Source organism: Mustela putorius, unplaced genomic scaffold, assembly GCF_011764305.1.
Source record: "Mustela putorius furo isolate JIRA1106 unplaced genomic scaffold, ASM1176430v1.1 tig00000095_pilon_pilon_pilon, whole genome shotgun sequence".
Lineage (NCBI taxonomy): Eukaryota > Metazoa > Chordata > Mammalia > Carnivora > Mustelidae > Mustela > Mustela putorius.
The window spans coordinates 30,955,144-30,967,345 of NW_025421280.1; the positions used below are offsets into that span (position 1 = coordinate 30,955,144).

The following is a 12,202-nucleotide window of genomic DNA, read 5'->3' on the forward strand; positions in this document are numbered from 1 at the left end:
ACTTTAGTACCTGTAAGAAAGTTGTTGATTTTTCCAAGGAAACAATTATATATATAAATATTTATTGATGTATTTATATATTTACAATATTATATTTGTATGTTCTCCAAAAACTTAAAAAATGCAAGATGAACTTGAAACAAGAGTTTAAAATAACACATTTAGGAATTAAATTTGTCCTTTTTTGCCTTTGCAAAAAAAAATTTTAAAAGCAGAACAGGGAGATCTGATAAGTTTAAATTGGTGGGGAAAAGGGGAAGAAAGAATTCAGGCTAGTTGTTTGCCAAGTCAGTTCTTCTAGGGTACATATTTTCTTCAACAGGAAATATTATTAGCACACATCTCAAGATCAAATTCCCCCACTGCTGAGGCTTCATGTTTCTGTACCATGAGGGGCAGGAATTTTGCATTTCATTCAGGTAGGTAGAATTGTGAGACTCTTCAACTAAAACCATTTTAGTGTTCTCTGTGCCTTTAGATAAATGCCTTTTTCCTCTGTTGATTCACAGCTTGTTCTTGCACTATTCTTCAGAAGGATTATAACCAAAAAAGGCTTTTTTTTTCAAGAATGAAATGGTTTGAATTTGCAGCCAAGGGAAAATGTGGGGCTTATTTTGGCATTTCTCAATTTATGATTATATTTTTTGTTATTAATACCTATAAATAATTTTGTTCTTAGAATAAATCATATGAAATAATATGGTGTCTGTAATTTGCTCCCAAATTATCCAGTGGGGTCAAGTACTGAGTAAAGGTTTAGATAAAGTAAAATGACCATAATTTTATGATTATTGTAGCAGGGTAATTAATACACAAAGGTTGACTTCACTGTTTTTCTACATTTTACTGTGTTTGGAATTTTCTATTAAACTGAAAAATATTGTATTATGTTATGTTAGTCATTATACAGTACCTCATTAGTTTTTGAAGTACTGAAAAAAAATTAAAATAAAGATCAAGTTGCACAAAGTCACAGAGCCAATGAGTGGCAGAACCAAAATTCAAATTTAATTACATTCAACTCCAAGACCAGGGGTGTACTCTCAGGCCAGCTTGGAAGTGAAAATGGATTTAAGCCACTTCAAAAGAAGAAAGATCCTGACTGTAAAAAACTAGTATCTGAATAAAGACAGACAGATCTGAAATTTTCTTCATAACAGGTATGTCATAAAATGGATGGGAAAAGAGGTTCTAAAACCTGTGTCTATTACTTTCCATCTGTGCAGATTTTGATCCCTATACCAAAAGCCTGCTACTATCAATTCCTCAGGGGACTTCTGGAAGATAAAAGGGAGAGAAAACATGTGCCCCTCTAGGTCCTCTGGGAAAGTCTAGGATACTGTCCAGAAGGAAACACTGGACTGCTCTAAAGCCATGGAGTCATAAGGGAGCGTTGCCTTAACCAGGTTGTAGCAGCTATTTCTGTGGATCGTTTAAATATCATTTCTCAACCATACTTACCTTCTCTCTCTGTTCTAGGGCTTTGTGTCCTGTTAATATCACTGGGAACTATTTCTCACAAGAACATAAGTGAGTATGTGCAACAAACCCCTCCATAACCTGAAGCTGAGGAAAGGGACTTCACACTAGCAAAGGTCTTTTCTTGAGAATAGTCTTGTTCAGCTTTGAGAATTTGACCCTGTTTGTCCCCCAAACTTTGAAGACAATTCCTTGTATGATGACAGGCATTGCATCCTTCTCTTCCTTCCATCTCCTATTCTCATCTGGGAGTTGGCATCTTCTGAGGGCCTTCAAATCCCTATATCTATTCTCCACAGCTCTCTGTGCTTGATGCCCACAGAATGCCCACTCTACCAATGCCACTTCCTGCCACTGTGATCCTGGATTCCCTTCTCTGTCTGGAGAGGTCATCTTTAGCACCCCCTCGGAGGTCTGTACAGGTAAAAAGACTGAGAGACTGAAGAGGGGGTCATCAGAGGGAAGTTACCTGGGGGTGTCCAGACTCCTCATCCCTTGAAGCAACACTGAAGTTCTTTGCCAAGGGCAGGAGATGAAAGCCAAGAGATGGGCAACCATATCTCATGGTCAAGGAGTAGTGTTAAAAGCTTAGGATTTGGAGCTGGATTATCTGAATCCCAGTGTGTGAGTCCAAGCAAATTGTTTCATCTCCCAATGCCTCAATTTCCCTATCTGTAAATAGGAATAATGAGATCAACCTATTTAGTTATTATGTGCTTTAAATCAATGAATACATATAAATGGAATTCATAGAAACAGAAAGCAAATTGATTGTTGTCAGGTGCTGGGGGAGGGAGGAATAGGGAGTGGCTACCTAATTGGGTAATGAGGTTCTTTTTTTCAAGTTTTTTAATTTTAATTCCAGTATAATTAATATACAGTGTTTTATTCATTTCCAGTGTACAATGTACTGATTCAACAATTCTCAGTGGTTCACAATTACTCAGGGCTCATGATGAGAACCATACTCTTAATACCCTTCACCTAAGGGGGTTTTCTTTTGGAGTGATAAAAATGTTTTGTAACTAGACAGAGGTGGTGGTTGCACAAAATTGTGAATGTAATAAATTTCAGTAAGTTGTTCACTTTAAAACAGTTGATATTTTTCTATATCTTTTTTTATTTATTTATTTATTTTCAGCATAACAGTAGTCATTGTTTTTGCACCACACCCAGTGCTCCATGCAATCTGCACCCTCTCTAATACCCACCACCTGGCTCCCCCAACCTTCCACCCTCAGGTTGTTTTTCAGAGTCCATAGTCTCTCATGGTTCACCTCCCTTTCCAATTTCCCTCAACTCCCTTCTCCTTTCCATCTCCCCTTGTCCTCCATGCTATTTGTTATGCTCCACAAATAAGTGAAACCATATGATACTTGACTCTCTCTGCATGACTTATTTCACTCAACATAATCTCTTCCAGTCCCGTCCATGTTGCTACAAAAGTTGGGTATTCATCCTTTCTGATGGAGGCATAATACTCTATAGTGTATATGGACCACATCTTCCTTATCCATTCATCCATCGGAGGGCATCTTGGTTCTTTCCACAGTTTGGTGACCATGGCCATTGCTGCTATAAACATTGGGGTACAGATGGCCCTTCTTTTCACTACATCTGTATCCTTGGGGTAGATACCCAAAAGTGCAATTGCAGGGTCATAGGGAAGCTCTATTTTTAATTTCTTGAGGAATCTCCACACTGTTCTCCAAAGTGGATGCACCAACTTGCATTCCCACCAACAATGTAGGAGGGTTCCCCTTTCTCCACATCCCCTCCAACACACATTGTTTCCTGTCTTGCTAATTTTTGCCATTATAACTGGTGTAAGGTGATATCTCAATGTGGTTTTAATTTGAATCTCTCTGATGGCTATTGATGATGAACATTTTTTCATGTGTCTGATAGCCATTTGTATGTCTTCATTAGAGAAGTGTCTGTTCATATCTTCTGCCCATTTTTTGATATGATTTTCTGTTTTGTGTTTGTTGAGTTTGAGGAGTTCTTTATAGATCCTAGATATCAACCTTTTGTCTGTACTGTCATTTGCAAATATCTTCTCCCATTCCATGGGTTGCCTCTTTGTTTTGTTGACTGCTTCCTTTGCTGTGCAGAAGCATTTGATCTTGATGAAGTCCCAAAAATTCATTTTCGCTTTTGTTTCCTTTGCCTTTGGAGACATATCTTGAAAAACGTTGCTGTGGCTGATATCAAAGAGATTACTGCATATATTCTCCTCTAGGGTTCTGATGGACTCCTGTCTCACATTGAGGTCTTTTATCCATTTTCAGTTTATCTTTGTGTACAGTGTAAGAGAATGTTCACATTTCATTCTTCTAAATATAGCTGCCCAGTTTTCCCAGCACCATTTATTGAAGAGACTGTCTTTTTTCCACTGTATATTTTTTCCTTTTTGTCGAAGATTCTATATCCTTTTCTTATTTAAATTCAATTAGCCAACCCATAGTACATCATTAGTTTCAGATATAGTGTTCTTTTGTATGTGAATGCTTACCTCAATAAAAAATACATAAATGATAAATTAAAACATGTAAAATACTTAGTGTGTTGCACTTGATAAGAAACCAATACATTTTACTTATGTTGTTAACGGTCATTACTTGGTCAAAGACAGAGGTAGCATGTTGAAGGAGGCAGTCAGGGAAGGCCGGGCAGCCATCAGAGATTTGGAACGTTCTACCAACCCTAGAATTAACTTGCTGGAAACTCCCATAATCTCAGTTCCTCCATCTAAAAATAACCACAAGCAACCTCATGCCAGGATGGTCATTTGCCATTTCTAAAACCCTATTTCCAAAGTTAAAATTAATTTAAACCACCTAACAATCAGAAAAGTGGATATTGCTATTACCCATGATTTATAGATAAGAGAACTGAGACTTTAAGAGGTGGTTTGCTCACACTCACAACTGGTCATATGGCTGGAATATGGATAGGAAAAATCTGAAATCCACCAATCTCTGAAACAATCACTGTCCCTGAAGAAATTCAGATCAGCCCCTTGAGAAAGTCAATGTTGGTGCCATATTGTAAATGGGGAAACTGAGCCTGGAGAGGGGAAGCCATTTGTCCAAAGTCACACAGCTAGGAGATGGAAGACTCTGGACCCATGGTTCAAACTGTAACATTCTGATGTCTGTCCAGGTGGCCATGAGTTGGATACAATATGAAATACTCCTACCATGGAATATCTACAGGCATTAAAACTGTTTTTTTATTTTGATGTGGAAACATTGTCATAAAATATTTAAAGTCTTGGGAGAATTTGTATGTATCAAAAGGTGTGAAAAAAATTTTAAAGTTGTCGTCTGATGCCATGGGAAATTGATGAAAAAATAGTAGTGTTGTCTTCATAACTGGTAATGCTGGGTGACAAGTACATGTGGAGTTATTATACTGCTCTCTGTTATTAAAAAAAACTATTGCAACCCCAGTGGTTGGATATTTATGTATTGCTTGCATTTTCTGATTTCCTAATTTTCAACTGTAAACACATAATTTCATTTGGAAAGAAAACGCAAGGGGTAAAATCATTGAATCTGGTTGCTACTGATCCTACCAGAATTTGGGGTGTTCTTAGCAGTTCCCATTTATGTTCCAGATGTCAATGAGTGTGGCCCACCTCTATACATATCTTGTGGAGGTTTTGCACATTGTCACAATGTCGAGGGGAGTCACTACTGTGAATGTGCTTCTGGGCATGAGCTCCTTTCTGGGGCACCAAATTCCAAAGCGAGAAGGAGAACACTTGTCAAAGGAAGTAGCTTCCCATGTCACACATTTCTCCCACTCCCACAACCAACCTCATGCTGTCAATTCTGAAGACTGTCTTGGAACCATTATCCCTTATGTTTGAGAGTCCAAGAGAGAACATCCTTGATCAGGAGCTCATTCCTCCAATTTTTTGTTATTGTTTAGACTTAGAATGCCATGCTAAGGTATATCTAGAGGATAATTTACTGCAACATCATATGCAATAGTTAAAGATTGGAAACAGATGATTTCCATTTATGGAAAATAATTTAACATACTATGGTACCATTATACAATTATGAGCTTCAGAGCCTTTTTTTTTTATTTTATTCTTTAGTGTTCCAAGAGTCATTGTTTATGCAACACACCCAGTGCTCTATGCAATATGTGCCCTCCTTAATACCCACCACCAGCTTCATCCATCCCACCACCCCTCTCCCTTCCAAAACACTCAGTTTTCTTCTCAGAGCCCACAGTCTCTAATGCTTCATCACCCCTCCAATTTGCCCCAATTTACTTTTCAGAACATTTTTATCAACTTGTTTTTCTCTTTGATGGACAGTTCTATGAATTTTTAAAGATTTTTATTTTTAAGTAATCTCTGCACCCAAAATGGGATTCAAATGTACAACCTCAAGATCAAGAATCATGTGTTCTTCCAACTCAGCCAGACAGGTATCCCAAAGAGTTCTATGAATTTTCACACATGTACAGATTTGGATTACCACCTCTACATTCAGGATCCAGACTCATTACTTCCATTATCTTGAAACACTCCTTCCTTTTGTTCCTTTATAGTCACCTCACCCCTCTGCCCTGGCAGCCCCTAACCTACAGATGCTTTCTTTTACCTGTAGCATTGTCTCCTGAAAATTTTATATGGATGGAATAACACAATATGTAGCCTTTTGAGTCAGATTCCTTCCACTCAGTGTAACATTTTTTAGTTTCATCCATATTGTTTTGGGTATCAATAGTTTATCCCTTTTTTCCTCCATTTTGACATTTTTATTTTCCAGAAAGAAAATTGTCTTCAGTTATCTTGGCTTTACAATGACTGCTTTCTTCTATTTATCTGAATCTTGGGTTTGGTTAATAGTACAATTACATAAAGTTATTTCCCCTATGTGGACTGCAAAATTCTAATATGTTGCTAGATACACACATCACATTAACCCACAGACCATTGTTTTAGAGAGAAGGATATAGTAACCCTCATCTGGCTGTTTGGTTTAATCATCCTGTATTTTTAATAATAGAGATGCCTGGACCATGCCTACCTGAGATATACTGAATCATGCCCAGACATGGAGCCCCGTATGTTTATTTCTTTAAAGTTCCAATGATAATTTTGGTGATTAGTTTATTCATTGTTATTGCTAAGTAATATTCCATTACACAGCTGTACCACAGTTAGTTTATTCATTCATCCATTGAGAGAACGTTGGATTGTTTCCAGTTTGGAGTGATTAAGAATAGAGCTAAATGACCAAACTATGGAAAGAGACTAGATGTTGATCAACAGATGGATGGATAAAGAAAATGTGATATATATATATATATACACACACAGACACACACATATATACACACAATTGAATACTATGCAGTCATCAAAAGAATGAAATCTTGCCATTTGCAAAGACATGGATGAAACTAGAGGGATTACGATAAGTGAAATAAGTCAATAAGAGAAAGACAATTATTATATGATCTCACTGATATGAGAAATTTGAGAAGAAAGACAGAGGATCATAGGGGAAATGAGGGAAAATGAAACAAGATGAAACCAGAGAGGGAGATAAACCATAAGAGACTCTTAATCTCTGGAAACAAACTGAGGGTTGCTGGAGGGGAGGAGGATGGGAGGGATGTGGTGGCTGGGGTATGGACACTGAGAATTGTATGTGCTATGGTGAACGCTATGAATTGTGTAAGACTGATGAATCACAGACCTGTACCCTTGAAATAAATAATATATTATGTTAATTAAAAAATAAATATGAAAGAAAGAAAGATGAAAGAAAGAAAGAAAGAAAGAAAAAAAGAAAGAAAGAAAGAAAAGAGCTAAGTGAGATATCTCTTGATGGATTAAATTAGATTGCTTTCCAAGTTGTTTTAAATAGAAAAGCATGCTGTGCATGGTACCTATAGTATGCCAATGGCTATTTCTTCTTCCTTATCTTCCTTTTTTATTAATCTCATGCATGTTTCCATAAGTTTATTTTAATCTTAAAACTTTTCAAGTATTAGTCCAAAAAGTAAATACTACTTTTTAATAGTATTTAGACAATAATTTCATCATAAGCATAATTTGATTGCCTAGCACTGCTCTGAGCACTATGACAGGCACTATTACTCCAACGCTAAACAATGCATAGGCTCTGTCTCCTGGAGATTTTACTCCAGTAGACAGACCTGTAAGCAAATGCAGTATAAACCAAATGTTTGTGAAAAGTAATAGTCACTCTTCACAAACCATCAACTTCATGGGTGAAAATGTCTTTCTCATCACTGTACCCCAGTGCCTAGCACAAAGAAGGCACACTGGAAATATGCATAAATGAATAACTGGAAGGAGCTGTGCCACAGTGATCAGAGCTGTGGTCACACTTTGGCGCTCACAGCTGGCCTTGATTTTGACCTAGTTTTTACAGTCTTTGGTCTTGGCTTCCTCATCTCTAATTCAGGGGCAATAATACCTGAGATTAAGAGATTAAGTTTTTATTTAAACTTGAATATTAAGTTGTTTATCTTATAAAGCTAAGTGCAATTCACTTTTAAGAAAAGCTTCACAGACTTAAATTACTTGAGGACTTTTTAATCCATTATTCATTTCCAACACTAACCATTTTTTTACATAGTTGTTTGACCAATGTTTGAGAGTATTCAAATGGCTAAGAGACAAGGGGTAAATGTTTAGTAACCACAAAAAGAAAAGTAAAATATTAAATCTTTCAACATTGACAAATGTGATAGCAATGTATTTGCTTTGGGACTGGCTCACTGTTTTGAAGATTTTATTTATTTATTTAAGAGAGAGAAAAACAATCATGTGTGAGTGAGGTGAGGGGAAGAGTGAGGAGAAGCAGATTCCACCTGAGCAGGGAGTCCAACATGGGGCTCAATCCCAGGACCCTGAGATCAAAACCTGAGCCAAAGGCAGATGCTTAACCAACTGAGCCACCCATGTGCTAAAATGGGTTCATGTTAAATGTAAATCTTATTGGGAACATGATGCTGTTTATAAGCTACTTACCATCCCTAAAGAAGACAAATTTCTGATCTTAAGTTAAGAGAAGCATCTCCTACCTCACTGTCTAGGTTACAAACAGAAACAAACTATAGCAAGTATAGTCCAAACTCCACTCTCTTGGTTTGTAAGTCAACAAAAGAGTATCACATTTCTCTTCTAATTAGAAAATAAGAAAAGATAACTTGGGAGGCAAGTGGATGTGAAAACACCCACACTTATTCAGTGCTGTGACCACAATCACACTCCTTCCTCATTTTTCACTCACAAACTGCTCAGAGGAGGAACTTCCTTTGGGTGGAGAGATAGCAGGGATGCTGGAGACATTCTGGGTCAAAAACAAGTTCCCCCTGGGTGTGGCACTTAGAATAGACCTACCACCTCCCCCCACAGGCTATAGGCATTACAGAGGGCTATGTGAGCCCCAATCCCTAAAGGGTAGAGCTGTGGCTGGAGCCATAGAAAATTGACAGGTGTCATTAAGCAATGAGGTTAGAGGTTTTGTGAGCTGGCTAAGCAGATCTCCAGATTATCCATCACATTCTTGCAGCAACGTGAGGGGCTGATACCAACACTACTTGGCTGGAAGTTGGCTGGATTCCCAGGCTCCTAAGTGGACCACTGTATTAGTTTCCTATAGCTGATATGACAAACTTAATAGCTTAAAACAGTATAAATATATTCCCTTACAGTGTTGAAGGTCAGAAGCTTTAAATGTTTCCTTCTAGAGGCGTGAAGAGAGAATTTGTTTCCTTGCCTTTGCTGGCTTCTAGAAGCTGCTGGCCTTCCTTGGTACAGGGCTCCTTTCTCCATTTTCAAAGCCAACATCATATGTATCATCTCCTTTCTTCTCTGATCGTCCCTTTTATAAGAACCTTCGTGATTATATTAGATACACCCACATCATCAAAATATTCCCCCAACAAAATTCTTAATCACCAAGTTCAAAAGCTAACATAATCACAGGCTCCAGGCATAAGGACTTGAACATCTTTGAAAGGGCCATTATCTTGTCTACCATATTCACCATCCACCAAGCAGCTCTGACCTGAAATATCATACACTCACACATATATACAGAGTTCTCATCTTGCCAACTTTCCTTGAATGTAGCGGCCAGCCAGCTCTTCATGTGAAGGGCCTCATAGTAAGTATCTTCAGTTTTGCGGGCCAGAAGGTCCCTGTCACAGCTACTCAATTCTGCCATTATAGTATTAAAGCAGACATAGACAACACATAAATGAATAGGAGTGACTGCATTCCAGTATAATTCTCTCTATGGTTAATAAAATTTGAATTTCATGTAATTCCCATATGTAGAAACAGCTGGGTTTGGCTGTGGGCCATAGTTTGCCAATCCCTTCTCTGAGGTGGTTGATGAGTTGGGAATGCTGCCACCAGATGGTGTCCATCCGTTTCAGCTATGATGGACTCCTGATACTGATGAAGGTAGAGGATGGTAAGGCTGGAGTTAATGAGAAGAGAAAGGCCTGAGCTGAGATAGTGGACTGATCCTCCCTTTTATGTCTTTAGATGTGGATGAGTGTATCTCTGGAAAACACCAACGCCACAACTCAACCCATTGCATCAATGTGAAGGGAAGCTATAGATGCTACTGTCACCATGACTGGATGGCCATGTCCAAGCCTCTGCATGGCCTGGAGCTCACCATCTGTGAAGGTGTATACTCCTGACACACATACATATGTGCACACTTAAGTATAACCTGCATGTGCATGTGTGTGCACATATACTCTTACACATGAACATGTGTAATGCATACGTGCATTCACAACACAAAAAGCAAGCACATACATGCATTCAGCATGTAGACACACACACACACACACACACACACACACACAAGCAGTGCTTCTGCCTCTTTTCCCTGCAGAGGTCCCCTTCTCTGCATGGACATCACCTTCTGGAGTCACCAGCCAGGTGAGTGAAATTTCAGAAGACCAGAAGCAGAAAGATGTTCACCAACCATCTTGTGTCCACCCTCTTCAGGCTCTCTGACTCACCCCCATATCCCCTTTCCCCATAGTCTCTCCCACTTCTTTGACAAAGTCCAGCAGTTATACCCAGACTTCAAAACAGCCTTGGCCAAGAACACCATCCAGGTAAAATTGGAACCAAGAAAGAGGCAAGATATGAGAATCCCATAGAGGTCTTTAGTAGGAGTGGAAAAAAGTCCTCATGTAGTGGGCACTGCAACTAGTCCCTCAACCAGGGTGGTGAGAAGACTAGAGCACTCAGCTATCTCAGCTATCAATTTTAAAGACATCCAGGTACACTAATGTATTTATCTATTTCCCTATTGCTCGTTCTGGGCTTCAGGGTTTTGTCAATCTTGGACTTTTTGACCTGAGTTGGCCTCTAAGTAGCTGAGACCTAAGCATCAAGAACCATTCTGAAAATTTTATTCAGTGCCAAATACCCAGTCTTTAGGGTCTGTTTTCTAGGACTGAATGGCCAGGACTTTGTGAAACCCCTTTGATCTATTGCCCACTGGCTCTGTGTCTGCATCCCTCCAGGACCTCATGAAGGAAGTAGTTGAGCTGCTGGATACCCCAGGGGACCTGAAGACCCTGCCTCCCTCAAAGCAGCACTGTGTGGACACTCATCTGCTCGTTGGCCTGGAGGATGTCCTAAGAGTGCTAAGAAAGTTCCTGCCCAATGGGCCATTGACTGTGTGTGCTCCTGCAGGCACAGGTAAATACCCAAGTCTGCATCAGTCTCCTGATCTCCCTGTTCACCTTCTCACTCCTTCTTCCTAGACACTGCCCCACTGGAGCCAACTGACCACACTCACATCACAGTATTTTATTTAAAATAACTCATATTGAGAGTCTGTGGACTCTGAGAAATGAAAACTGAAGGTTTTGAAGGGGAGAGGAGTGGGGGGTTGGGAGGACCTAGTGATGAGTATTAATGAGGGCACATATTGCATGGAGCACTGGGTGTGGTGCATAAACAATGAGTCTTGGAGCACTGAAAAAATAAAATAAAAGTTAAAAAAAAATAAAGATGTTAGCAACTTTTCTGAAAACTAGCTAAATAAAATCAAGTGCAAGGCTAATAAAAAAAGAATTTATATTAATTTTTCATAGATTGTTTTTTAATTTCTTATTTATTTTCAGCAAAACAGTATTCATTATTTTTGCACCACACCCAGAGCTCCATGCAATGTGTGTCCTCTATAATACCCACCACCTAATACCACAACCTCCCACCACCCGCCCCTTCAAAACCCTCAGATTGTTTTTCAGAGTCCATAGTCTTGCATGGTTCACCTCTGCTTCCAATATCCCCCACTCCCTTCTCCTCTCTATCTCCCCATGTCCTCCATGCTAATTGTTATGCTCCACAAATAAGTGAAACCATATGATAATTAACTCTCTCTGCTTGACTTATTTCACTCAGCATAATCTCTTCCAGTCCCGTCCATGTTGCTACAAAAGTTGGGTATTCGTCCTTTCTGATGGAGGCAAAATACACCATAGTGTATATGGACCACATCTTCCTTATGCATTCGACCATTGAAGGGCATCTTGGTTCTTTCCACAGTTGGCGACCGTGGCCATTGCTGCTATAAACATTGGGGTACAGATGGCCCTTCTTTTCACTACATCTGTATCTTTGGGGTAAATACCCAGGAGTGCAATGGCAAGGTCATAGGGAAGCTCTATTTTT

At 39.0% G+C, this 12,202-nt stretch overlaps 1 protein-coding gene across 7 annotated transcripts in view; it reads left to right on the top strand.

Moving 5' to 3' along the window:
* The first annotated feature begins 288 nt into the window (after nucleotides 1-288).
* The window catches only part of LOC101673058 (adhesion G protein-coupled receptor E2), a 36,624-nt gene continuing 24,710 nt past the window's right edge, over nucleotides 289-12,202 (top strand). For 3 of the 7 annotated variants that reach the window (XM_045082775.1, XM_045082796.1, XM_045082800.1), the window contains exons 1-4: nucleotides 1,537-1,901; nucleotides 10,040-10,447; nucleotides 10,554-10,629; nucleotides 11,044-11,221. In XM_045082775.1, the coding sequence (XP_044938710.1) occupies nucleotides 10,212-10,447; nucleotides 10,554-10,629; nucleotides 11,044-11,221 (490 nt within the window). In that variant the 5' untranslated portion in view covers nucleotides 1,537-1,901; nucleotides 10,040-10,211. The other 4 variants (XM_045082782.1, XM_045082784.1, XM_004748205.3 and 1 more) reach the window with 4 other exon arrangements.